At 39.7% G+C, this 27945-nt stretch overlaps 1 protein-coding gene across 1 annotated transcript; it reads left to right on the forward strand.

The window, feature by feature from the left end:
- The first annotated feature begins 2324 nt into the window (after positions 1-2324).
- Positions 2325-27944, forward strand: wdfy2 (WD repeat and FYVE domain containing 2). The gene is made up of 12 exons (XM_084908120.1): positions 2325-2631; positions 4249-4316; positions 10320-10393; positions 11539-11593; positions 12743-12893; positions 14868-14980; positions 19734-19860; positions 20367-20472; positions 22389-22490; positions 23624-23754; positions 23857-23965; positions 25174-27944. Exons 1-12 carry the CDS (start codon positions 2495-2497, stop codon positions 25201-25203), a joined length of 1203 nt encoding a protein of 400 aa, XP_084764246.1. The 5' UTR covers positions 2325-2494; the 3' UTR covers positions 25204-27944.
- Position 27945: the final 1 nt, after the last annotated feature.

Below are 27945 nucleotides of genomic sequence, written 5' to 3' on the forward strand. Positions count from 1 at the left end.
TGGGATTGACATGCGCGCACACGCACTCACACACCCTGCAGCTCTGAAATGTCTGTACTTTGTCTTTATTTTCCATAGCCAAAGAACGACATACTTGCAGGTAAAAGGAAAGAAAAAGACACAGAAACAATCAAACAAACACAAAGAGAGATGTCGCTAATAAGAATCACACTTCTATCGTTGCTGTTGTTGATCTGTAGTTATGTGAGATAATGCCTCAACTGTTACTGCACAGAGAATATCATCAAACGTGCTACACATAAGCCTTTTGACAGATTAGAGTTCACTCTTAATGCTACATGACACCCAGCCACACGCGCACGATTGTGCAATACAATTTACATAATGTAGTTGACTGGAAAATATCATCACTTCCGCAAAAACAAGACGAAACCATCCGGTGGCTTGCGATAGCAAAGCGGAGGAACGTCTGTGTGCTTCTTATTTGATGTGAAGCAACACGCGCGCGCGCGCGCACACACACACACACACACACACACACACACACACACACACACTTTATCTTCCGGTGTGTCACTGACGTTTTTCACAATAAAATCTTTAATGTGGTTTGACGATCTTAACGACGAAACTGTGAAAGGTGTGATAAACTGTAGTTGCAGCTGCAATAACATTTATTGCCATTATAAACCAGCTATTTATTGTAGCTTGCACAGCAGCACAGTAACCGGTTAAGCACCAATCTGAGATACTTCTGTTCTGTTTGGGCCTCTCTGACTTTGTTATTTGACGGATTAATTAACTTTCCACAGATTCATTCATTCATTTTTCCTCTTTCGCAATTCTGGGTCTCTTAACTTTCAAGTTTAAAATGTAACAAGCAAAACACTCAACTATCTTCTGACTGATGCAGGTTTAACTGACTCAACTTTCTTTTTGTCATCCCACTATTGCAGTGTTTTTTCATTTGCTCAAAGATTATGTAACTAAAAATGTATTAAGTGTACACTTAAAACACACATTCTTGTGCAACTGTTATATTACAGGTTTTACTGCTTCTCCGAAACAGTTTCCCAGACTTATATATTATATATAACACATTCTTGTGTTGGTTGATTTTAGCACAAAGCGTCATTTCCAAACATAATGGATATTGATTATTAGGGTAGTGGTAATTCTCCACTTATGAAAGTCTCTCCCCCCCCCCCCCCCCCCCCTCCATAGTTTGTAGTTTTACTATTAAAGTCAGAACCGGGAATGCTACATTTTACTATGAAGGAATCTTGATCACAATTTATGGTGAGTCAAGAACATATGTGAAGTTACTTGGACAAGCCAAACACAAATTTCCGGTCCATGTCTGAGCTGCTTCATACAGGAAGTTGTTGCTCTATTAGTATTAGTGCTGCATGTTAAAATCCAAAAGCATCACCTTAGATAGTTAGATATACGATTATTATTATTATTATCATTGACATTATTATTAAATGCAACTGGAAATGTGGTATAGCCTTCCACTCAATAGATTTTAGAAAGTTGTAGATTTAGTGTTATGAGTATATTATGAGGTTCTAATAAACGACCTATAATTGCATTTTTGATCTAGGCAGTCCTGCAGCTCTTTCCTGGAAAGTAAGCGGTTCGTGAAAAAAGTAATGTTGGTAGAGTTTTTCTTCTCTGAAGTTATCAGTGACCCAACTATTAATCTGGTTTTATTTCTAAAGTCCAGTTCAGTCATCAAGATTAGCTCTACTCATGTCCAAACTGGCTATTTATAGTAATCAGTAACATTATACATATAGTACCATATCTATGGCGTATAAAAAATACGAAACTAGTTTGAAGAAAGTCGCATTATGGAAAATAATGCAACTAATAATAAAGTATAGCTCACCCTGAGCCAATAGTGGTGTCTAAAAGTCGGGATAACGTCTTTTGTCGACCTCACTGTGGCACCCCTTTAATAAAGACATTTGTCACATTTTATAAACATTTGGAAAAGGGAAATTAACATGTCATAATTTGCACTTTTTAACATAACAGTATTTGCTCTATATATTTCATTACGGCCAATTAAAACTGATTTCTTTGCTTTTTTTGCTTCAAAATGATTAACTCTTTCTTGTATGGCAGACGTTGTAGTAGTGTAGCCACACTTTGCAGAGGGCCTCATTAGAAAACGTTTTGTTGATATTACTTTATTATTTTTGCTTACAAGACTTGAGATATTGTCATCGTATCGTTTTATATTTTAATTAAAGCATATCTATCTAATATCTATCATATTTTGTTGTGAAAATCCAAAAGCGGAACTCAACTAAGGACTTTTATTTTGTTCAAAGGAAGTGCTGTATGTGTGCGAGTGTAGGTGGCGTATCTGTTGTCAGCTGACTGGCACCGCCTCTGCCCGCCGTCACAACAGAGAGCTGCCTGCCTGACAGCTAGCTAGCAGCCGAGGTTCTGCTGTCGGACCGCCGTGTGTTATGTTTCTCGGAGCCAGGACCGTAGTCGGAGGTTTGTGCACCACCAGCTCATGGCGGCTGAAATTCAGCCTCAACCTCAGGCTCGGAAGCCTTGCCTCCTGAGCAAAATCGATGCTTTCCAGGAGGTGGTGAGCACAGCGGTGATAATTCCCAAAGAAGACGGCGTTATCAGCGTGTCTGAAGACAGGTAAGCTGCGCTCTGCAAGCTGGCTAAAGCACAAATTAACCTCCAGAAACAATATTCGACACAATAATGCCCCTTAATCTGCTGCTATTGATTGGACTCATTGAGTGGACCCCCACCCCCGTGTCATGTAACGTTTCCAAACATGTTGAAACAGTCCAAGGGTTCAATAACATTTTTACAAAAGTGTCAGCTGACACAGTCACACCATTACATGCTAGTTAACGGCTGTAAATTATACTCTTTTTGTGTTAGCTCCAAGCCAGTAACACGTAGTTTAGTTGTGCTAATGTTAGCTAGACATAACTAAAAAAAGACCCAGCGTAAACACTGGTGTTATTAGAGTGTTTCTCGCATATTATGGCACCAGGAGTTGCTATATATACCAGAATGTCTCAGCTTTGAGGCATTAAAGCTGCTGTAGTCTGTCCCCTTACTTATTCTCTGTTGCACATGCCTGGAGCTGTTTTGGGGTACCAAGAGTTTGCGTCTATCCCACTTAGATCTATGTGAGGGTGACGGTGAGCCTGTATATGCTGAGGCGGCATGTTCTGAAATGTCCTTGTAACTTATTGCACCAATTGCAAATTTAGTCCTATATGCCACCTAAGCTATATGATGCATATCCCTGATCCATGGCGACTTACCTATTGTAGTCCTAGATGGCTATTTACTGGGGTGTTTAAGCAGGGGATATGCTTAAAATAAGATATATGGAATTTGCTAGAACAAACCGCGTTTAAGTACCCACCGTAATGGAAAAGGAGGTGGTGAAATAGAAGTGTCTTAAGTCTTTGTGCCAGTGGCCATGTGGATTTGCGAGGGAAATGAGCCTTTCAGTGGATTCTGTGATTGAGTTTAAAGCACAGATGATTTTATTCCCATTACATTTCACCCAGAAGTATATGTCACCCCTAAAGAGAACAGTGAAGAATAATTGCTGTAAATTGAAGTGTTGAGTGGTGTAGTAAAAATTCAAAGTACATCAGTGAGTTGATTGTTAGTCATCTCGGAACTCGGGCTGTTGTTCAGTGTCACAGGGGAAAGTTTTTACCTGCATTCACAGCAGAGACAAAACATTAGAACCATTGTTTGTCTCATATCCGGGCTGTGCAGACTGTCAGGTGTAAAGACCTGGTCTGATAAGATCCAGATTTTTGTGGTCAGATAACTAAGTTAGCACCTCTTCCTTGTGAGAGGCCTACTAACACTGGGCTGACAAGAGTCAAACCACAAACCAGTGACAGGATGAAGTCTGATATGCAGCAGGTGCAACTTACCGGACTTAACGGATCTGGTGAGGTTTAAGCATCATTTTAAGGATGGGTGGTCATGATATTTTGGGGATAATGAATGCATATATCCTTTTGGGGGAAATGTCAGTACTTCCTCTGGTGGAAGTGGCAGTTGGATCTGCTTGTGGTCCTCCGGAGTGCTGGAGAACAGGCTGATTTCCTTATCAGTGGTAGTGAAACCTACGAATACGTCACATATATTTCTGTTTTCTCAGAAATTCTGGCAAACTAGAGTTGATTACCTGCAGTGTTACAAAGTTGACACCAAGAATGTAACTCACTTCAAATGCATTGAGGACTAATCTCTGTTGGTTTCATCCCACAGGACTATTCGGGTATGGTTGAAGAGAGACAGTGGTCAGTACTGGCCCAGCATCTACCACACAATGCCATGTAGGTATTCCTTCCTTTTTTTTTGTCTACTGGCACATTTTTTTTTTGAATAACAGTACTTATCAGTAAATTGTCAGTATGCTGTATGCTTAAAAAAGGCAATATTTATTTATGAATAAGCTGGTTGACTGGCTTGTTTAGTATAATTAAAGAAATCATAAATAGCACAAGAATGGCACTTTTGTCAGCAGTTATTCAGCTGACACATTCTTCTGTGAAAGGCCCGTGTTCACTCCGTTTCTGTACATGCTTCCCCTGTGAGTGTACTGACTCAACATGATGGACACAATGAATCACACACCCCTCCTTTCAGAGACCGATGAAAAAGTGGAGGTCACTCTGCTCTTGGGATCAACCAGACTTGATGCTCAACATTTTTCAGATTATCGGTATCATTCTTGTTTCCACCGAGTCTCGATAAAACAGATTAGCTGTAAAATGCGTTACCGTAAAAAGCTACCTCTCTCTGGCAGCTGTCGTCACCCTGAGGTGTCAGGCACTATTATATTTGTTATGCTTCACGAGTAACAGCCTATCAACACTTAATGCACAGATGACCACATCTGTGATGTGCGGCCTCCATGACTGGAGCGGCCTCGATGAGTGGGTGGAGCTGTGTTTCAAAGGTAAAGGCAGCAGGAAGTGGCAAGCTCTGACGCTGAAAAATGAAGCCAACATGGAAGTGCTAAAAAAAGAAGAAGAGAGAGACAGTTCCAATAGTGGCCACTTGAGGCGCTGTCCAAAACAGAATCAATCCCATTAGACTTCCACGTAAAAATGTTCAATACCAGCAGTGAAATTAATATTTTGACAGGCTGGTACAACAGATTGTTGTTGTTGTTGTTTTTTTTAAAAAAATATCTCTTTATCTAATTTATTTTTTCATAACACTAGTCCTTAGAGCAGGGCGATATGACCAAAAATATTTATCACGATATACATTTGAAAATTTGCGATAACGATATAACTGACGATATAATTGACATGAGACAAAATACTTTACAACTCCACAACTTTATTAGTGCAAAAAAAACCATCAATGTATTTTCACTTAAACAAGCAGCTGTTTTTTTATTTGCATTAAAGTTATATAAAAAATTAACAGTGCAAATGCAAATTCCTTGCTGACAGTTTAACCAAAAGGCATTTCCAGTGGAAACCGGCTGACATATCCTCAGCATAACCATGTATAATATCCACAAAACTTAAAAAGAGGTTAAACACACACAATACGGTAATATTATGTTGAAGCACAGTACGTATCACTCCGCGAGGCTCCTGCCTACGATAGCTGTAATGCTCCGACAATCCATCAAGCGGTGCGGCTTCGTAGCTTAGCAAAGTCGTACTGAAACATTTGACAGATTTTCGAGTGTCGTGTACATAAAATCGTTTCGAGGTCAGTAAACACAACCAGAATTCATACATAAGGCACACGGGATTATAAGGGGCACTGTCGACTTTCAGAAAAATCAAAGGATTGATTTTAAGTGTGCCGTATTTTCCAAAAAACACGGTAATAACGACGGCCCGCTAGCATGCTCTACCAAAAATAGTGCTTTGTTGTGTATCTGAGGGACGAAAGCTAAACCAGTTCCACACCACTGAAGTTGCAGCATTTTTACAAACCAGTTCTGGTTCATCTGTTTCATTCAACGATCCGCTTTCGCCCTTCTTATTCTCCGTCGTCGGCACGCTTTTTTTCGCCATGTGCATATGTAAACAAAGGCACTGCGCATGCGTGTTTTACCCATATTCTATCGCGATATTTCATTTTCTTATCGTTGCCCAACATTATACCGGTATTACCGTGAACGGTATGATATGGCCCAGCCCTACTAGTCCTTTTCCAAAAATGTTGGGACACTGTAAAAAATATTAACAAAAACACAACGCACTGATTTTCAAATGTCATATTTCATGTAATAATAAAACATGGAAAACATACCAAATGTTTAAGCTGAGAAAAATGTACCATTTTAAGAAAAATCCTCTGTTATTTTGAATTTGATGGCAGCAGCACGTCTCAGAAAAGTTGAGACAGGACCACTGTGTAGCATCCCTTCTTCTTTAAACAACAGTCTGCCGTGGAGAGTAACTGCTGGATCGTGGGCAGAGGAATCTTGGCAAATTCTTGTCTATTACAGGATTCTAGCTGTTAAGAAGTCTTTGGGTTTTTCCAGTCTGCCCTAAAGGTTTTCATTTGGTGAAATGGCAGGTTGGCCAGTTCAGTACCCACACTCTTGTACTATGAAGCCATGCTGTTGTAATAGTTGCAGTATGCTGGGTAGGATTGTCTTGCTAAAATATGCAAGCCCTTCCCTGAAAAAGATGTCATCTTGATGGAAGCATATGTTGCTCTAAAACCTGTATATACAGGTTTTATATAGTTTTCAATTGCTGTATATAGTTTTCAGTATATTAGGCGCTAATATACTTATGAGGCTATGGTGTCAGTGTTTTCCAAAAAGAATTTCAAATTTTCAACTCATCTGATCACAAAACAGTTTTTCACTTTGCCTCACTTTATCCATTTTAAATGTATTTTGGCCCAGAGAAGACTGCAGTTTTTCGTCTTTGCATGATTGAGCTTTAACCTGCGTTAGTGGATGGATCGGTGAGCTGTGTTCTCAAGAGTGATTTGTGGAAGTGTTCCTGACCTCATGCAGTGATTTCCATGACAGAATTATGTCTGTATTTAATGCAGTGCTGCCTGAGGGCCTGAAGATCAGAGGCATCCAGTATTGATTCTGGGCCATGTTCCTTGCTAGATTTCTCCACATTCACTAAATCGTTTAATGATTTTATGTACTATTGACAAACATTCTGAAATTGGTTCAAAATGTGCAAATTTGCAATTTTTAAAAGACTGGTGAACCTCTGCTTATCTTTACTTCAGAGAAACTCTTTTTCTCAGTGACCTGTTGCCACTTTACCTAATTAGTTGCAAAATGTTCCTCCACCAAAACGTTCCCTTTTACACTTCCGGCCTTTTGTTTCCCCTGTTCCGACTTTTTTTGTCACATTTTGCTGCCGTCAATTCAAAATGAGCTAATACGTTTCATGAAATTATAAAAACGTATCTATTTAAACATTTGATGTTTAGTAATGTTCTATTGTGAATAAAATATGTGTTTATGAAATTTGCAGCTCATTGTATTATTTTTTATTTACACTTTAAACAGCATCTCAGCATTATTGGAAATGGGTTTGCAGTTGTGTAGGTGTTGAGTCTTTTTCTTCTTCTTCTAACTCCCCCCTTTTGTTGTGGCTTACAGTTAGTGAGTGGCTGCTTTGATTAATGGGTCTGCCAACATTGGCAGCTTTAGCCTCCAGCTGTAAGCTCAGCCTCACTGAAGTGCACGTCTGTGGTGCATTTGGAGCATTTTTAGTAGAATTATTGATAAATAACATCATGACAAAAAATGTTACAAGAGGTTTTGCTATTACCAGTTTTGGTGATTTTATTCATCTCTTACTTGGCACGAATTAACAGGGTATCTGTTCCTATGTGTTGCACCCATAGACTGTATATAACACATGGATATGACTTATGGTGTATTTTACAAAACAGTTTTTATTTTGTATGACCCAAAATGAGTGACTGTGCCCATAAACTCATAATGAAAGTGTTTACAGAGATCAAGTCAGAAAGCAGTTTTCCCATAAACTTCTACAGGACTGAAGTCTTTTTGCAACCACAACTATCTCCATCTGGTGGCCTCCAGACAGAATGCAGGTTTTTAGGTGCTTCTTTATTGGCTTAATTTTTCTGACTCGAATGCTACATCCTTGTTTTATACTATCTGTTGTTGTTGAATGCGGTTTATGAACACAGCACGCTAACCATACTAGCTTTAGCTGATAATTTAGTAGTTTACCCTTCTGTCCAAACTTAATCATTTATGGCAAAATACAACATGGCAGTAGCCAAACCACTAATGCTTAGGCTTCAAAATTCAGGGTACACAAATCAATGAGTGATGGTGCAACCATCTTTTATATACAGTCTGTGGTTAGTGGCTTCTGCCTAATTTCAAAAATCACTTATTACCTTATGATAGATTGATTTGATAAAGCTATAAAGCATACAATAACAGCATTCTTTTCATTTTTATTGCTTATTGCTTGCCAATTTCTTTGGCAATCTCAATTCTGTTTCTGTTCTGTGCATGACTGTGACGGTTGGTCCCTTTTTTTTTCTTTAGTTGTGCAACTGAAGGAACTCTCATGCTGTGATCAGCAACATGTGTCACTAACAATAGCAGTGCCAGAGGCTGCACTAGTTAAATATTTGTGGTTACCAACCCTGACATGAGTTTTTTCAAACTGCTCAGTAATCACTGCAAAGGAAAGCGACTATTGGCTAAAGTGCAGAAAGGTAGAATAAACTGATTGCATCTATGCATCCCTATGTTACTTTCCAACATTTTGATATTTCTAGTGCTTTCTGGAAACCTAAATTGGGTAGTTTTGCAGGGACTTTGGTTGCACTTTCTTTCTTTCTTCTTTTTTTGGCTTTTAAAACTTTCAGCCAGCTCTTCCAGGAAATTGCAACAAACAGTTTTCCAAAGTAGTTAGACAGTCATTATAAAGTATCTACAATACATAAATTCTGGATTCATTTTCCCTGGGTTAAATAGCACACTGGGGGTTTTAAATATTTAGATTTAAAATTGTAATTTCTCAGAAATTAAGCAAATAAAACTGCTAACTGCTAACTCAGAGTGTACCCTCCTGCAGGAAAGGCTCCAGCCCTTTCCAAACCCTGGGTTAGACAAGCAGTTAAGAATATGGATGGGTTGATAGACAGAACATAAAATAAACATTGTTTCACTTGTGCAAGACTCAAACTCGCAATGTTCTGCTTTTTATAATAAATAAACTGTGGCTTGATGTCTTGACAGTAGTATTGTCGACAATACAAAGATTCAGTTTTTCTTTTTTCTTTTTAATCTGATGCAGCTGGCATCTTGCATTTTATTCTGCTCTGTCATATTTAAATGTAAAAATTGCTGTTTTTGAGAGCCATATGAACGAGAATACAATAGTTTATTTCATTTTAATTGTAATGCTGATGATGAGATGAGAAAAGAACATGGCAGATGAAAACCTCTGAAACTGGTGATTTGTATTTTGTGCAGCAACCATTGTTCAGCTCTGAATGTCGAAGTGTTGTTCATTTCAGAGAGAAGCCTATGGTAGTTTGAAAGCCTTTGAACACAATGAAAATGATTCAGTACAGCACCAGAGTCTAGCTTAATAGCTTGAGGACATGATTTAACAATGTTTCTTGGTGTAGATTGGATCAGACGGGAGATGCATATTAACAATTGATGAGGCCGAAATCAGACCTTATGAACCTCATGCTGTATTAAAATAAAAAATAAGAAAAACCATGGCACAACATGGCACAATAAGCTAAGTGTCCATTATTTGTGTTAGGTTAGATTCCCTACAGAGAGACATCTGTTCAGTGAAGTTTGCCAGCTCAGCTTTATAGACTGGAATGGTTTGGATTTTTAAAATGAGGTGGCAGCCGCTGAGGTTCACCTACACACTACATGCAGGAGGACTCTGACGCGAGCGAATAGAGGTGATGACAGTCTGTAATCTCAGTGTTAGATGGCACAAGTTTCTCTCACATATATCGATAGCTGCTGTAACCATTGTCAGGATTTTTCCAGTGTATTTGAGGGTTTGTTGGCTAACAGTGCCGAAGAAAGTCATCAGTTTTCTGTACCTTTAAGTTGCATCTCGTTTGCTCTGTCACATGACCCAGTCAGCTGAGAAAGGACTGTGAGATGCAGTTGATAGGCTAAAAAAAAAGCTTGTGGTTTAACCTTGACACTTGCTACAATGTCAAACAAATGTCATCAATGTTAAGAAAGAAGGCACGAGTATCCTTAATGATTTTACTGATATCTTACAGATTACCTCACAAAAATCTGTTAGGTCAGTAATAATTGTAACCTTTGTTGTTGTGTGTCTTTGTGTCTCCAGCATCAAGCTCCTGTATGTCCTTTAACCCTGAGACGAGGAGACTATCTGTGGGGATGGACACTGGGAGTATCTGTGTAAGTCCAGCCAACATCCTGCTTCCCTTTTAAATGCAGACCTCTGGCTTTTTCACTCCTTCCTCTGTGACAAACTATTTCCTTTTTTTGCCGGTGATGTTATAATCAAATGAATGGAGTAGTTGTATTTCTTTTGTTTTAGTGGAAATGTCAGTGCCCTAGTTCACAAACCTGATCTGCTTTGATTGTGTTTTGAAGTAATTTCATCTCACCTGAAGCACACTATCTAGCAACTCAGCCGAGATTTTTTTCTTTTTAAATGTGAATTCATCTCTTCCAGTAAATCATCATCATTATAGCAATTTTGTCCCCTCTGATCTTTCTTACAGTGGCAATGAATAGCTTTCGTTTGTGACAAACGGTGGCAAAGCTCTCCAGAGAATAAATCTCACTTCTCATTTTTATTTGCTTTTCTCACACAGTACCATACAATGGTGTCTAATTGAACGAGTTCCTTCAGATCTACTTATTTTATTCATGCTCATCAGAGGAAGAATCCTTGTGATCTTGGTCACTTAATAATCCTTCCTATAGTGCGTCACGCAGCTCATAATGCAATTTATTAATACGATTCTTTGTTTCCAGAGGGCAACACCTCTTTACCAGACTTTCTTTTTGGTCTACTCCGTACAGTTAAAGCTCCAACCCCAAAAAAGTGACCATTATTTTTTTATAAACAGCAACACAGCAGTTTCATTTCTGACCTGACGCAGTGCAGGTCACTCTATTTTTAGATGTAGCATTATTTGCTGTCCACTTCTTGTTTTGTTGCTGTCCTAAAATAAAGCCAGCACTTGATGTGAACTTTTCTTGGAGATTCATCTCAGAACAACCTCATAACTTACCATAAGTTCCCATAAGTGTTTTATTAAGGTTGTTGACCTCAGCTGAAACTTCAGAACAAGAACCTTTCTTGTATTTATTGATCTATGAGTCATTTGTCTTTACGTTTTTGAGGAAGTAGTACTTATTTCTCACCTATACATGCTATGCAGTGCACATTTTGCATGAATCCTCTGATGTGCAGAAAACTGAGTACTTAGCCAAATGTAATTTAAACATAGCAACATAGTTTTTTTCCTATGTTTACCAAGTTGCTGGAAACTTTAGTCAGTGACCAATTATCTCCACTTCCTCTCTTTCAGGAGTTTGTTCTGTCAGAAGACTACAACAAGATGACCCCAGCACGCACCTACCAGGGTGAGACAGAAAGAGCAAGAATGCTGTTATATTCAGGGGTGCACATAAGTGGTCCGCAGGTGCGCATTCTGCACCACATCTCTGTGCGTTCATCATTTGTTTGCAGCCAGCTCACCTCCTGCAACCACTTTTCTAAGAATACGCGCTTCTTTGGAGGTGGAGGAACACCAAAGTAATTGCTTAAAGGAGCTTGCTTCTTTCGACATCTTTAAGAGTTCTAAACAGATGTCTGTCCTCCTCCAGAAAATCTTATGTACCCAAACGCGCGTTGCAACTTCTTATCTGGTGCGTGTCTTTTATTTTGATGCGAATGGGGTTTAGCTGAAACTTGCATTCAGAAGGCAAAATTCTTAATGCCTTGTACCCAGACTAATACCCCGACTAAACCTTCCCCACTGCCCCAGAAAAGACTGACAAGGGGCTTTTCTTTCTCTATAAATAAATTATGATTTGCCCCATTTAAAAAAAAAAAAAGAAAAAAGAAAAAGAAAAAAAAAGTTATTATTATTATTACAGTCGGTGTTAGAATGCCTTAAAAATATAAGTCTAACACTTTCAAAGTGAATTTTTTAAGCTTTGTTTCTGCTATCGTTTATTGTTACTTGTTATTTATTGTTACTTTTGCCAATTCTGGGCAGTTCAAAGTTAATAAAGTCCACTCACATCCTTGTACTTTTGGCTTTGTAGCCTGAGGAGTATTTGCTCTCTGGCTGTGTTCATAATTCATGCCTCTCTGTGGAGCATAACTCACTAAGTGTGGATCAGAGCACCAGTGATAAATCTCTTTATGTATCCTCCACAGATTCCACTATACTGCATGTTTTTTATTGTGTGGGTGTCCAAAACAACCCTTAGAATATTTATTTATTTATTTTATGGATTTAGAGAAATATTTATAGTTGACCTTTATGATATGTTTCTCTGATCATATGTGAAGATGTATCTTTGTGTCACATAAGGCTAAGTGTTTTGTGCAACAGTACAAATGTATAAAAATACGTCTTCATCAGTGTCGAGCACAAACTTCCTCTTCATTTGTCTGCTTTCTTTGAAGAAGGCAGTAGTGTTTGATCGTCTTCTTTCATGATGACCATGATTTCTTGTAGACTACTCTCGTTTTAATTAATTTGTTTTTTTTTATGTGTGTAGCTCATCAGGGCAGGGTGACAGTGGTGCTGTTTGTGCTGGAGATGGAGTGGCTGCTGAGCACGGGGCAGGATAAAAACTTCACCTGGCACTGCTCAGAGAGCGGCCAGCAGCTGGGGACATATCGCACCGCAGCCTGGGTCTCAGGACTACAGTATCCTTCTACACCCAGCTTTGTCTTTAGAGTGGATCGAGTGGGAAGTGACGAGCCAACTTTGATTCTTTAGCCTTTGTCTTTTTATTTTGATGACACCGTCTATTTTTAGGTCAGTGCAACATAAGACAGGGCAATTGAAATTAGCCTCCAGTTAGTTTCTACTAATGTGAAGGGCTAACAATAGGCATCAGTCATGCTGTTGTCAAGGAAACGGTCTGAGTAGGTTTCTGCAATGGCCACATGAAAGGCTGTGTGAGTGCTCAGCAGCGGCACTGATCCATACCAATGAGCCTGCTATTAGGTCATCACACTGCTGGTATCCTCTTAGCATCAACATGCTAACCTGTCTACATAACATGGCAAGAGGAGATTCAGAGCAGCGGCAGCAGCGGCGTTTATTTGTTCAGGGATTTTAGACATAATGAAAAAGGAACAGTGTGGAAAATGAAAAGTCTAAATTTAAAAGTTTTGCTGTTTTTTTTTTTGAAAAATTGTTCAAAAAATTGTTGTTCAAATGGTCGTCATAGTGCATGAAGCCTTTTAACCAAAACTGCGCTTATTTGAACTAAAGCAAGCCTTCTGATACTGTGCAGGTGGCTGAAAGCTTTTTATTTGGAAACAACAAATAAAAAGTGCCCTCATGCTGTTTACCATTAGTTATACGTCTTTTGCTGTAGTTCTGATAAATATAAAGTAAGATAAAAAGAGGCATCTTATCTTGCTTCCAGTTTTATTTTCAGCGTAGCCTAAAAAAGGAGGTGTGAAGAAAAGTGGGCCAATATGTCTCCACAACCACGAGAGAGAGACTGACAAAGTCAAACAGTTAGTGCTGCTAAAAGTGTTTCTACAAGCTACTGAATCAGTTTTTCATACACTGCTTCTACATGTTGTTCTTAGTTGATATTAAATAAATAATGACGATGTAATATGACATGTATTGTTCACCTGAGGTTGTGTTTGCCTAATTTTAAGACTTGCTGAGGAACAGATTTTTTTATGCTAAACTCTGGAACTGACAATGTGTTTTCTTTTTATCATTAAAGTACAAAAGCCACAAAAACGGTGCTACGCTGAAAACAGACCTAAGAGCAGCAAAAGAAATTATAATGTTTCATGTAGAGGATCTACTTTACTCAACAAACTTTGAAAATATGGTTAATAGTCAAGTGTGCAGTGATTCTTTAGATGCACAGTTTGTACTTTAGTTTTTCCTTTTAGGGTAATGAATAAGAATATGACTTGATCACTTAAGTTTCCTAGAATCAGATTATTTTGACGTGTTTCCTCTTCACTTTTTACCAGCGTGTAACTGTTTCATTTCTCACCAGCTTAGCATACTTTAAACAGGCATTAACCACCGCAGCTCAATAAGGCTAACTGGCTGTAGCAACATTAAGGCTGAAAATGGTTAAACAGACAGTCAGGGGAGTTTTAAAAACTGCTACAGCCCTTTTAATGTTTAATAAAGATTTCATTGGTTTTCTGTGGTGTTGGGAAGGACAGACGAACCAGCGGTGTAGATCTGTTGTAATATCCTTTCACTTTAAAATAATCTTTTCTGTGCTTACTGGGAGTTATGCACAACGTGAAATCTCAGATTTCCAGAAAGAAAAGGACAAATCAGTGGAAGTGGATTGGATTGGATCTTTAGGTTATTGTTTCCACTGTTGGGTTTCCTCGTCGTCTTTGTATCCCGACGTAATGATTTGGTTCAGTCGTGACATAATCGGGTCAGACGAGGGCTTTGAAGGAAGCCGGTGAAACAGCTGAGAGTCCTCCGCTGACAGTCGCTGTGGTGCTGCCTCTGCACAAATTCATTCAAAGCTTTCATGTAGTAGTTTACACAGAGTTGGCTCTGGATTTTGGTGAGCAGTGAAATTTACAGCTCTGTTGTGAATCTGATTGGTCTGTGTGACAGGATCTGAATGAGTGCATATTTAGCAGGAAAGCATGACCTTAATTTTGACCCAGGTTCGACGTGGAGACCAGACACGCCTTCGTAGGGGATCAGTCTGGTCAGGTGACAATCCTGAAGCTGGAGCAGGACATCTGCAGCCTGGTCACCACCTTCAAAGGACACACTGGTACCCACACACAAGCACCTAGTGTTCTAATTGAAGCACAAATGATTAATTAATCAGTCAGCTGATCAGGTCTCTGATAGTGTCACTGTTAGTTTGGCTTTTTGAATGATTTTTAACAGATGACATGGAGCTTAGGGGGATTTTTGTTAACATTTATCAGTATTAAATAAATAATTCAATAATTTATTGATAAAATGTTCAACTGATTGATCAAGAATGAAAATAATTTTTGGTGGCAGTCCTAGCATAGTAATGAAGCTCTGAACTCTTGCCGGCTCTGCCTGCGCCACAACATTGTTAAATATTCATTCCAATTTTGTCTGTACAAATTGTCTCCCAGCTATGTTTCGGATCATTTTCGCTCAGTTTTCTGCTGTCAGTACGCTCCCGCCTCTGAATATTAGTTTATGAGAAAAAGCCAGCATCTTTTGCTTGTGTGCTTTTCTTATTTCTTCACTGATCTGAGAGAGAGAGGAGCCTCTACAGAATGTGGATCACAGCAGCAGATATTTTCAATATTTGGTGATTACTTTCTGATCTGTAAACTTTAAACAAAACCCACTTTAAAACAATTATGTAGCAGTTGAGTCACAGCTTTTCTTTGTATGATAATTAAATCTTTATCCTGCCATTGATTAATTCTTCGATCTTAAATATGATCAACCTATCTCTAATGGTCGGCTATGTACCACAGGCCTTCAAGCTGGCTGTGGTTAAACCTTTACTCAAAAAGCCATCTCTAGACCCAGCAGTCTTAGCTAATTATAGGCCAATCTCCAACCTTCCTTTCATATCAAAAATCCTTGAAAGAGTAGTTGTCAAACAGCTAACAGATCATCTGCAGAGGAATGGTTTATTTGAAGAGTTTCAGTCAGGTTTCAGAGCTCATCACAGCACAGAAACAGCTTTAGTGACGGTTACAAATGATCTTCTTATGGCCTCTGACAGTGGACTCATCTCTGTGCTTGTCCTGCTAGACCTCAGTGCAGCGTTCGATACTGTCGACCATAATATCCTATTAGAGCGATTAGAACATGCTGTAGGTATTACAGGTACTGTGCTGCAGTGGTTTGTATCATATCTATCTAATAGACTCCAATTTGTGCATGTAAATGGAGAGTCCTCTTCACACACTGAGGTTAATTATGGAGTTCCACAGGGTTCAGTGCTAGGACCAATTCTGTTTACATTATACATGCTTCCCTTAGGCAGCATCATTAGAAGACATAGCATACATTTTCACTGCTATGCAGATGACACCCAGCTCTATCTGTCCATGAAGCCAGATAACACACACCAATTAGTTAAACTGCAGGAATGTCTTAAAGACATAAAGACCTGGATGGCCGCTAACTTTCTGCTTCTTAATTCAGATAAAACTGAGGTTATTGTACTCGGCCCTGAAAATCTTAGAAATATGGTATCTAACCAGATTCATACTCTGGATGGCATTACCTTGGCATTACCAAGGTTCCTCCAGTAACGCTGTGAGGAACCTTGGAGTCATTTTTGACCAGGATATGTCCTTCAACGCACATATTAAACAAATATGTAAGACTGCTTTCTTCCATTTGCGCAACATCTCTAAAATTAGAAATATCCTGTCTCAGAGTGACGCTGAAAAACTAGTTCATGCATTTATTACTTCCAGGCTGGACTACTGTAATTCATTATTATTAGGATGTCCAAAAAACTCACTGAAAAGCCTTCAGCTAATCCAAAATGCTGCAGCAAGAGTCCTGACAGGGACTAGAAGGAGAGAGCATATTTCTCCTGTTTTGGCTTCCCTTCATTGGCTTCCTGTTAAATCCAGAATTGAATTCAAAATCCTGCTCCTCACATACAAGGTCTTAAATAATCAGGCCCCATCTTATCTTAATGACCTTGTAGTACCATATCACCCTATTAGAGCACTTCGCTCTCGCTCTGCAGGCCTACTTGTTGTTCCTAGAGTATTTAAAAGTAGAATGGGAGGCAGAGCCTTCAGTTTTCAGGCCCCTCTTCTGTGGAACCAGCTTCCAGTTTGGATTCGGGAGACAGAAACTATCTCTACTTTCAAGATTAGGCTTAAAACTTTCCTTTTTGCTAAAGCATATAGTTAGGGCTGGACCAGGTGACCCTGAATCCTCCCTTAGTTATGCTGCAATAGACGTAGGCTGCCGGGGGATTCCCAAGATGCATTGAGTTTTTCCTTTCCAGTCACCTTTCTCACTCACTATGTATTAATAGACCTCTCTGCATTGAATCATATCTGTTATTAACCTCTGTCTCTCTTCCACAGCATGTCTTTTATCCTGTCTTCCTTCTCTCACCCCAACCGGTCGCAGCAGATGGCCGCCCCTCCCTGAGCCTGGTTCTGCCGGAGGTTTCTTCCTGTTAAAAGGGAGTTTTTCCTTCCCACTGTCGCCAAAGTGCTTGCTCAAAGGGGGTCATATGATTGTTGGGTTTTTCTCTGTATCTATGAAGCGCCTTGAGGCGACTTTTGTTGTGATTTGGCGCTATATAAATAAAATTGAATTGAATTGAATTGAATTTATTTTAGAATTCAGTTGTATTTCAATTCAATTCAATTCAATTTTATTTATATAGCGCCAAATCACAACAAAAGTCGCCTCAAGGCGCTTCATAGATACAGAGAAAAACCCAACAATCATATGACCCCCTATGAGCAAGCACTTTGGCGACAGTGGGAAGGAAAAACTCCCTTTTAACAGGAAGAAACCTCCGGCAGAACCAGGCTCAGGGAGGGGCGGCCATCTGCTGCGACCGGTTGGGGTGAGAGAAGGAAGACAGGATAAAAGACATGCTGTGGAAGAGAGACAGAGGTTAATAACAGATATGATTCAATGCAGAGAGGTCTATTAATACATAGTGAGTGAGAAAGGTGACTGGAAAGGAAAAACTCAATGCATCATGGGAATCCCCCGGCAGCCTACGTCTATTGCAGCATAACTAAGGGAGGATTCAGAGTCACCTGGTCCAGCCCTAACTATATGCTTTAGCAAAAAGGAAAGTTTTAAGCCTAATCTTAAAAGTAGAGATAGTGTCTGTCTCCCGAATCCAAACTGGAAGCTGATTCCACAGAAGAGGGGCCTGAAAACTGAAGGCTCTGCCTCCCATTCTACTTTTAAATACTCTAGGAACAACAAGTAGGCCTGCAGAGCGAGAGCGAAGTGCTCTAATAGGGTGATATGGTACTACAAGGTCATTAAGATAAGATGGGGCCTGATTATTTAAGACCTTGTATGTGAGGAGCAGGATTTTGAATTCAATTCTGGATTTAACAGGAAGCCAGTGAAGGGAAGCCAAAACAGGAGAAATATGCTCTCTCCTTCTAGTCCCTGTCAGTACTCTTGCTGCAGCATTTTGGATTAACTGAAGGCTTTTCAGGGAGTTTTTTGGACATCCTGATAATAATGAATTACAGTAGTCCAGCCTGGAAGTAATAAATGCATGAACTAGTTTTTCAGCGTCACTCTGAGACAGGATATTTCTAACTTTAGAGATGTTGTGCAAATGGAAGAAAGCAGTCTTACATATTTGTTTAATATGTGCGTTGAAGGACATGTCCTGGTCAAAAATGACTCCAAGGTTCCTCACAGTGTTACTGGAAGCCAAGGTAATGCCATCCAGAGTATGAATCTGGTTAGATACCATATTTCTAAGCTTTTCAGGGCCGAGTACAATAACCTCAGTTTTATCTGAATTAAGAAGCAGAAAGTTAGCGGCCATCCAGGTCTTTATGTCTTTAAGACATTCCTGCAGTTTAACTAATTGGTGTGTGTTATCTGACTTCATAGATAGATAGAGCTGGGTGTCATCTGCATAGCAGTGAAAATGTATGCTATGTCTTCTAATGATGCTGCCTAAGGGAAGCATGTATAATGTAAACAGAATTGGTCCTAGCACTGAACCCTGTGGAACTCCATAATTAACCTCAGTGTGTGAAGAGGACTCTCCATTTACATGCACAAATTGGAGTCTATTAGATAGATATGATACAAACCACTGCAGTGCAGTACCTGTAATACCTACAGCATGTTCTAATCGCTCTAATAGGATATTATGGTCAACAGTATCGAATGCTGCACTAAGGTTTAGCAGGACAAGTACAGAGATGAGTCCACTGTCAGAGGCCATAAGAAGATCATTTGTAACCTTCACTAAAGCTGTTTCTGTGCTGTGATGAGCTCTGAAACCTGACTGAAACTCTTCAAATAAGCCATTCCTCTGCAGGTGATCTGTTAGCTGTTTGACAACTACTCTTTCAAGGATTTTTGATATGAAAGGAAGGTTGGAGATTGGCCTATAATTAGCTAAGACTGCTGGGTCTAGAGATGCTTTTTGAGTAAAGGTTTTTGGGGGAGCATTCTCATAAATGTGTGTTCACACAGTATCCTCGTTTGTCTTCGCCTGTTGTCCTCCAGCAGGTTGCAGATTTATTGACGCAGCTCAGCATTGATTTTTACAGAGTTGTGCGTCCCCGGTGGTTTTAAATGTTCGAGAAAATCTTTGGAACTTGTCACGATGCAGTCTGCTTCAACAGAGAAGGCAAAAGAAAAATGTGTTTTTACCATTTAACAATAAAGAGACATCCAAATGAGTTTAAAGATGAGAGAGGTCCAACAACAGTGACTTCAAGCCAGTGAAAGTTGGTTTTAATTAATTGGTTTTTATAAAATTTCAGTGAACCCTGCACGATAATGTGGCGTAGCTGATGGAGGCACTTTTGTCTCCGTTGTAATTTTGTCAGGTAATGTGACGGCGCTGTGTTGGGACCCGGTCACAAGGGTGTTGTTCTCCGGAAGCTCGGACCACTCAATCATCATGTGGGACATCGGCGGACGCAAAGGCACCGCTATCGAACTGCAAGGACACAAGTAAGGATCTCCATTAGCCAATAAGTTATACATATGCTCAGCGGTTTTGTATTGATGGAATTGTAATTGTGTTTTTTGTCATGTTTACTCAGTTTCATTCATTTCATCGCACTCACTTCAAGCTTGAACGACTAGTTCAAATGTAATGTTATGAAGTTAACATAAAGGCTGCAGGAGAGCAGACTTCAGTAAAAGAAAAACAGTGTTCTGACTTCATAAGAGGACGATAAACAGACTCTGGAATCTCACACTTTTTTTGAGCAAAGACATTTATTGACTCTCAAAAGTTAAAAGCTGCTAAATAAATGTTTTTCTTCTTGGAGCATTTTATAAAAATGTGCTTTGACTTTGAAACAAGCTTTTCAACCACTGAAAGCTTGGAGGACCCACTCAGTGTAGCTGCTACCTTGTATTTTAACTTGTTGTTTCTTGAATTTTAATGCAAAGCACTTCTGGTTATGTCAGCATACAGGGACACCCACTTCACTGCTGTGCTCTCCCCACAGTGACAAAGTTCAGGGCCTGTGTTACGCCTCACACACCCGGCAGCTCATCTCCTGCAGCTCAGATGGAAGCATCGTCATCTGGAACATGGATGTAACACGGCAAGAGGTGAGAGAGAGCAGACTGAAGCAGACTGAAGCAGCGTGACGTCAGCGCACAAACACAAGCTTGTGTTTGATGTGTGAACTGCAACAGCTTGTGAACAAAATATGGAAATGTCATGTGTGCTGTGTAATGACATGCTTTTTTTCCCTTAGTGCTTCCCTGCATGTTTTACAGGGAAGCACATTCTGTGATGCAGATCGGCTCAGAGGATAAACTGCTGATGTTTGTTCTCTCAGTTCCTTCGGGGGCAAAAAGTTCTCTTTAGAGCTCCATTAAAGGTCACCTGATTAGCAGAGTTTTCTTTGATTTTCTGTCGTTCAGATGCTCACGCAGTCTAGATCCGGCGTCTCCCTCTTTGCTCTGCTAGTCTCCAGGCTTTAATTGCTTCTATATTCAATCAGAGCCACTTTCACTCTGCCTCGGTGTTCTGTTGTGCCACAGTCTCTGTAATTTGCTCCAAATTTTCGTCTTTAAAATAACAGCTTGACTAAGTCGTTCACCGAAGTCTTGGCAGTTGTGCTGGGGTCTTTAGTTTTCTTTGGAGAGTCTTTGAAATCTCTGACTTCCTACCTCTCCCAGGCTTGTTCTGACTGTGTAGCTCTCCTTACATTTCTTGATAATACTTCTCACTCCAGTTATTGACACACTGTGATAACTTTGTATATGCATGGGGGGGCTGTGTTTATGTTATGTTCAGTTAAAGCACATCATTGTACAGCAGCGGTTCATGCAGTGGCTCAGTTTTCATATTACATATATATATACAGTGGCTTGCAAAAGTTATTCGGCCCCCTTGAACTTTTCCACATTTTGTCACATTACAGCCACAAACATGAATCAATTTTATTGGAATTCCACGTGAAAGACCAACACAAAGTGGTGTACATGTGAGAAGTGGAACGAAAATCATACATGATTCCAAACATTTTTTACAAATAAATAACCGAAAAGTGGGGCGTGCGTAATTATTCAGCCCCCTGAGTCAATACGTTGTAGTTTTCGGGTCATAAGCCGCTACTTTTTTCCCACACTGTGAACACTGCGGCTTATACTGACGTGTGGCTAATGCATATTTTTTTTCCATGCGGCCAAAAACATTTTGCCTGGTAACAGTAGACCAATCAAAATGATAAGTAGTGTATATATACGGTATATATTTTTATCGGTTGTTAAGAGACGTTGTTGTTTGTGCACTTTTCCGTAAAACAACCATAAGCAACGTAATTTGTGTGTTACCGATACGTACGTATACTTAGAGGCAGCCGTGTTATAGGCGCTGTTCGAGGAAAAAAAGCATTTGCAGTATGTATTTTTGTATGTTACCATAACGTTTATGTTACCATGTTTATGTCAACTTACGGATTCAATTAAACGTTAAAAATCCTCACGTGTAGTATTTCTGTGTAAATATCTCATATTACAGGTGAAACGCATACGGCTTAAAATCCGGTGCAGCCTGTACAAGTACAAAATTAATTTTCTTTCTACAATTAGAGCATGCGGCTTTTAATCAGGTGCGCTCTGTAGTCCGGGATTTACGGTACATGTTTTACACAGACTAAGGTTCATGGGAAGTGTTTTTGTTCTGGAAAAATAACAGTATCCTGATTCCTGATGTCATGTTGTCAGAGTGAATTTGGCAGATTTATTTCTGCTGTACAGCAAAATATATAAACAGCTCCATCTCTCCCTGACTATAATTTATCCTTTTACACTTTTATTTACGTAGGAACAGAAGTAACTGAGATCTATTGAATAAACACGACATTTAAACTGGGCTAAACCATCTTCTGACCCTCAATTTGTAGAAAAAGCTTCAGTCTCTCTTCGGTCAGCAATATAAGAAAAAATAATTCATTTGGCAGGTTTAAATATTTCTCCAGTGTTTATGTTGAGTTTTGAAATGTGCGTTTCCACAGACCCCAGAATGGCTGGACAGCGACTCCTGTCAGAAGTGTGAGCAGCCTTTCTTCTGGAACTTCAAACAGATGTGGGACAGTAAGAAGATCGGCCTACGGCAGGTAGTGAGCGCACACCCGTTAGCCGAGCACCTTGTTTTATTTCCACTCTTCTTTAAAAATACAAGTTATTATATATCAAATATATCATAACTAACACCGCGTCAGCTTCTCTGCTGCAGCAGATTCAGTGATGTGTAGCTCAGCCGCACTCAAAACGTATTCCAAACAGCTTTCTAACAAACAAGTCTCCATAACTCTTCACTTCTGCCACGCTAATGGCAAGCAAACATCCTGTGGCTGTTTTATTGCCTCAATTTCAGAAACTGCTTTATGTTGTGGTTACTCATTCCAAGTGTGTGTGTGTGTGTGTGTGTGTGTGTGTGTGTGTGTGTGTGTGTGTGTGTGTGTGTGTGTGTGTGAATCACAGTTCAAAGATACAGTAATAGGCGTTTTTTTTGACTGCACAGCAGTCTTTTGAAACATTGTGTAGCGAGAACCAAACACAAAGCGCTGTAATGTTGGTGTTTCTACTATTTCACTGCACTGGAGGGGGGAAAAACACAAAGATTTTTGACTGTACACAAAAATGTTTCAGCATCACTGAGGAATGTGTATAGAGTGCTTCAAGCTGTATGCAGCTGATGAAATAAAACTTCAGTGTCAAAACAAGAAAATCTACCAGGTTGGTGGTCTCGCATTTTTAATGCTAGCTTCCATGTGAATGCAGATACAGATGTTACATTTTACCTGAAGTTTCAACGCGTGTGGACTCTTGGAAATGAATTGAAGTGGTCTGATTTAAGCCGGTTTCGGACGTTGGATGGTTAACATTGCTAGTTTGATTCTGTTATTTGGACATGGGTCAGTGTTATGTTAACGTTCCTCAAAGTCTCATTCAGACTTACAGCTGTGATGAAGTGTGTGCTGCAGCTGTCTGCAGACCTCACACAGTCTCCTAGAGAGAGAGAGATTGTCTGCTGGATAGGAATTATCAAAATGCATCACAACCAGTATCTTCTTGTAGCTTTCGAAACACAAAGTTCAAAACTTGGCTTTGACTTGGCGTATAAATTTGCTAAACATTTCATTGTAAGACTAAACAAAACAAAAAGCAAAACACCACCTCCATTTCTTTGATGAGAAATAAGATGTTAAATGAAAGCTGATGTGTTCATATCCTCCTGTGTGCTCAGCACCACTGCAGGAAGTGCGGCCAGGCAGTGTGCGGCAAATGTTCGTCCAAACGCTCCACCATCCCCCTCATGGGATTCGAGTTCGAGGTGCGCGTGTGTGACAGCTGCCACGAGTCCATCAGTGACGAGGAGTGAGTAACAATCAGCTTCTGTTGTTGTCATATACTGAGCCTTTGTAGCTTTCCCAGTGATTCGCACACTATAACCGCTGGCGCTGCCTTTGTGTCTTGCAGTCGAGCACCCACAGCCACCTTCCACGACAGCAAGCACAGCATTGTTTACATGCACTACGAGCCCACCACTGGAAATCTGCTCACCTCTGGCACTGACAAGATTGTCAAGGTCTGGAAAAGTACAAGGAGTGTCTGTTGTGTTTGAGAGTCTTGGATAAGGCGTGCGGCACAGACAGTAACCCTTAGCTAGGGGTTTGGATCATTCAGACATGAGGGTTATGTTTTCAGCCCGTTTAGACGTGCTTGTTTATGCTACAATCCCTGCTCTTAAAATAACTGCTCTTTTAGGGGGGACTGCCCCAGTGTCCGAGGTGGTAGTCAAGTCTTTTTTCAAGTATTTATTTATTTTAAGGAAATCCAGAGCATGTGAAAGCCTATAAAACACTGCAGGTAGCTGGAAACGGTGTGCTACACTGTGACTGTCAGTCTAACACCCATTAATAAACCTTACATCAGGATGTGTTGCGTATTTAGATTAAATGCTTGGAGAATCCGAAGTCACTCGGAGGGAACACATTTGTTTTGGGCCTCTCGGGCAGCTCTGACAGACAAAGTTGGAGACTGGCTGGTGAAGAGTGAGCTGGAGAATATTTGCTACTTAAGAGTCAGACGCCTCTTACAGGGAGCTACTAAAGTGGTGACTACTGAGCTTTCACACTGTGTTTGGCTGGTATGTGAACAGGTAGTTCTTTGCGCTATGCACTAATGTAATTTTCCCTTTAGTAAAATAATACACAGTGCAGGCTTTTTCAATGTACTTGAAAAAGATTTAATTAAAAGAATTAAATTGTCTATTTTTATATATGACTAGCAGAGTAACTGTAATCACAACTTTGCAGTTATTCTGCAGTACTCGATACATTGCACGAATATAATCTAAAATAAAAAAAGTCAAATATGTGGAGGAGTCGATTTAGAGTGCCCGCATGTTCCTTCATAAAAACATTTATATTTGGCCCCAGTAATCATATTCTAAAACAAAGTGATAATGTACGTCACAGTATTTCTTCTTTGACCCACCCTGTTGACTGTATAACTGCCTCTCTGCTGATTACCAGTTCTAGCTACTGGGTCAAATATTGTTCTCCTATTTTTAAAAAATTCACGTGTTAATTTAGTCAAAAACGCGCTTAAATTACTGTCTTTTAAAAATTGCATTAGTTAAAGTTGACAAATTACATAGAGTATCTGATTCAAATCCTACAAACAGATTATGATAGTGTTGCACATGTCTGAGCTATGGGGGGGGTTCACAGAAACACAGCTTTAACTGTTTCTGTTTAAATGGACTGATGGTTACTTGTGTTTTGTCTGCAGCTATGGGACATGACTCCTGTGGTGTCCTGAGATCTGTGGATAACAAGCAGTCAGCAGAAATCTCTGTTTGACAAACTGTCGAGGTGCCAGTACCACTGGGAAGAGAAACAGGGTGAGAGCTCCAGCAGGATCGATGTCATCTGGATAATATTTAGCAGTTTTTTAACGTGTAGCGGTGGCTGTTGAACATTTACAGCGAGGACACTGCAGGCCAGTGAAGCCTGAGAACCATACAGGCTTTGTTTGACACAAGGTTACAGAGAGTTGCTGGTGGATTGCGGGTCTCTCTCTGTGTATGTGTGTCTGTACAGTGTGCGAAAGGTTGAGGCATTTCCCTTTGTAAGTTATCGACACACCTCATTTACTTAATTTCCATGCATTCCTTTCCAGTTTCAAACTGGAAATTCATGAAACAGTCTTATGAAACCTGCTTGCACTGCGGGAACTTGTCAAACCCAGACTTTACTTTCTGTAGATGGGAAGCACCTTTTTAAACAGACTGGCAAAATCAAACGTGCATTCCTACTGAACTGGCTGCAGATCCTTAACAAAACAGGAGCTTATGATTTTCATTTGCACCAGCAGCTGTTCAGACCTGCACGTGTTGTTTTTTACCTTCTGCAGACAGAGAATTTAAAAGTGACGCTCCTTTTATTATATTCCATTTAACATTAGGTACCTGCCACCTGTTATAGTGACAACCTAAACTGTCACACTGACCTGTTTAACACCAAATGTCTTCTTTTTGGCATAACATACTGACATAACCCTCAGACCCTAGGCTTTGTTGTCTGTATATACAGGCTGATATTACAAAAAATGTTTGTAGTTGAAATAGCAGCAAAGCGTGAGCCTCCAAACTGCCCAGTTCTCTCACAAACTTACTTTCTTTTATCTTTTTTTTTTTTTTTAGGTTTTTCCCAACTATTTCATTTATTTTATTGTTTTAGTATAATCATCTATGCAGCATGGCACTCACATGTATCCTAAGAGCAGAAAATACAATATGTTCATAGTAAGCACTGAACATTTGGGTGTTTTACAGGTTTAAATGTCAAAAATAGAACCTAAAATAAAAATAGCCTCGAGCAGTAAAAATAAATAAAACAGGTGTCACTTGTGTAGAAGATGTTCTAGTTCTTGCCTGTAAATGCTGCTCGTGAGCATGTCATTAATGTCTGCAGGTGTGCCGTTTCTCAGGTGCTTCACATCACTCACACTGTGTGCGCTTATTATACAAATCATGTTTTGTTTTGGTTTTTCGTCTGGTCTGACCTGACAGTATCATCCGAGGGAGACTTTTTCTTAGGCTGCAACACCTGATATCAAGCACTAGAGGGAAGAAGTAGCATAAAACGCAGCTTTAGTTCAGATTTATACTAAAACGCTTGTGGATGGAAACAACTTAAAAAACCCCTGCATAAACTACATTACCTACATTAGGAGCTTTATGTCTTCTGTACTCACTGTAATGCTGGTGTGCAAACACATGGAGGCCTCTAGAAACCACAGATGTAGATGCACCCAGTCCACTGATTGTTAAAAGACTGGATATCATCCAGACCTCGTGGCGTTTTCATACTGGTCTGGTAAAAAACTCCAGGCAAATGGATGCTCTTTGGTTTGCAACCTCACCACGCTTCTGTATCATGTCAGAACAAGCAAATTTGTAACAAATTGACAGTATGAGCAAGAAATCCAAAGTTTACAAGGTTGGGAAGTTTTCAAGGATACTGATGATACTGCAGACTCTTGTTGTTGTAGTGTAAGCACACACAGTGTTTATGTAAACCCACTGATGTGCAGAGCGCACCTTTCAGATTGTGTAATCTAGCATGAAGCCAGCTGACATTTTGTACTTCCTGTCCTTTACAGCAGTGGAACTGTTTTCTGAGATTATTTATTATTGTAAGTGTGGTTTAAACATTTTTGACATTCAAAAGCACATATCATCAAGCTCGTCAGTGGCAGCATGCACATGTACCAGAATAGAAAGTAAGCTAACGAACACGGCATTGATTTGTCCCCATTGTTACTGTTTTTAAACGTCTCGATACTGACTGACTTTACTGTCGATGCACTGGAATCAACAAGCAAAAATATCTCAAGTTCATGCTGTGAAGACTAAGTATGTCTTTAGTTATCATTACACTTGTGCTTTAATGATCTGCTCAGCCGATAACTATTCTTAATGTTCGTACAGTTCAAGCCCAAAGATGAGATTTTCTACAACTATAGAACGATGGAAAACTGTACATCACTTTACAGCCACGACTAAAAGTATAGCAGCTGTTTACCTGTGAATGTGAAACTTTGGGTACTAAGACTTTAAAGGTCCTTACCAGTGTTTCAGCTCCGTTATAGAAATGGTGTCATTTCGAATGCACGGCAAGCTCATTTATTGTCACTCTGTATTGAATCTAATGTAATGTGGTGCCTGCGTGGAACAGGAGTACAAAAAAATCCAAAGAACTGCAACAAAGCAGCTTTTTTCTTTGCTGGCATCATGTGAAGTGCACGTGGAAGTGATAATTGGTGCAGTCTGGGTTTTCACAATGATGTGAAAACCCAGACTGCACAGGAGATGCACATCTTTCTAGATACTAATATAGGATTTCTGCATTCAAAATGAATGGATGCAATAAATCTGTCTTTGGCCAGTGGTCTGTGTTTCTGTCCCAGGAAAGAAAACAATTGTTGTTGTGTCCTTCAATGTAATTATGTGTATAAATTACATATTAAAAGAGGAGGTATTCACCTGCTCAACTATAT

Source organism: Perissodus microlepis, chromosome 16 (assembly GCF_051167445.1).
Source record: "Perissodus microlepis isolate ML-2025 ecotype Zambia chromosome 16, ASM5116744v1, whole genome shotgun sequence".
Lineage (NCBI taxonomy): Eukaryota > Metazoa > Chordata > Actinopteri > Cichliformes > Cichlidae > Perissodus > Perissodus microlepis.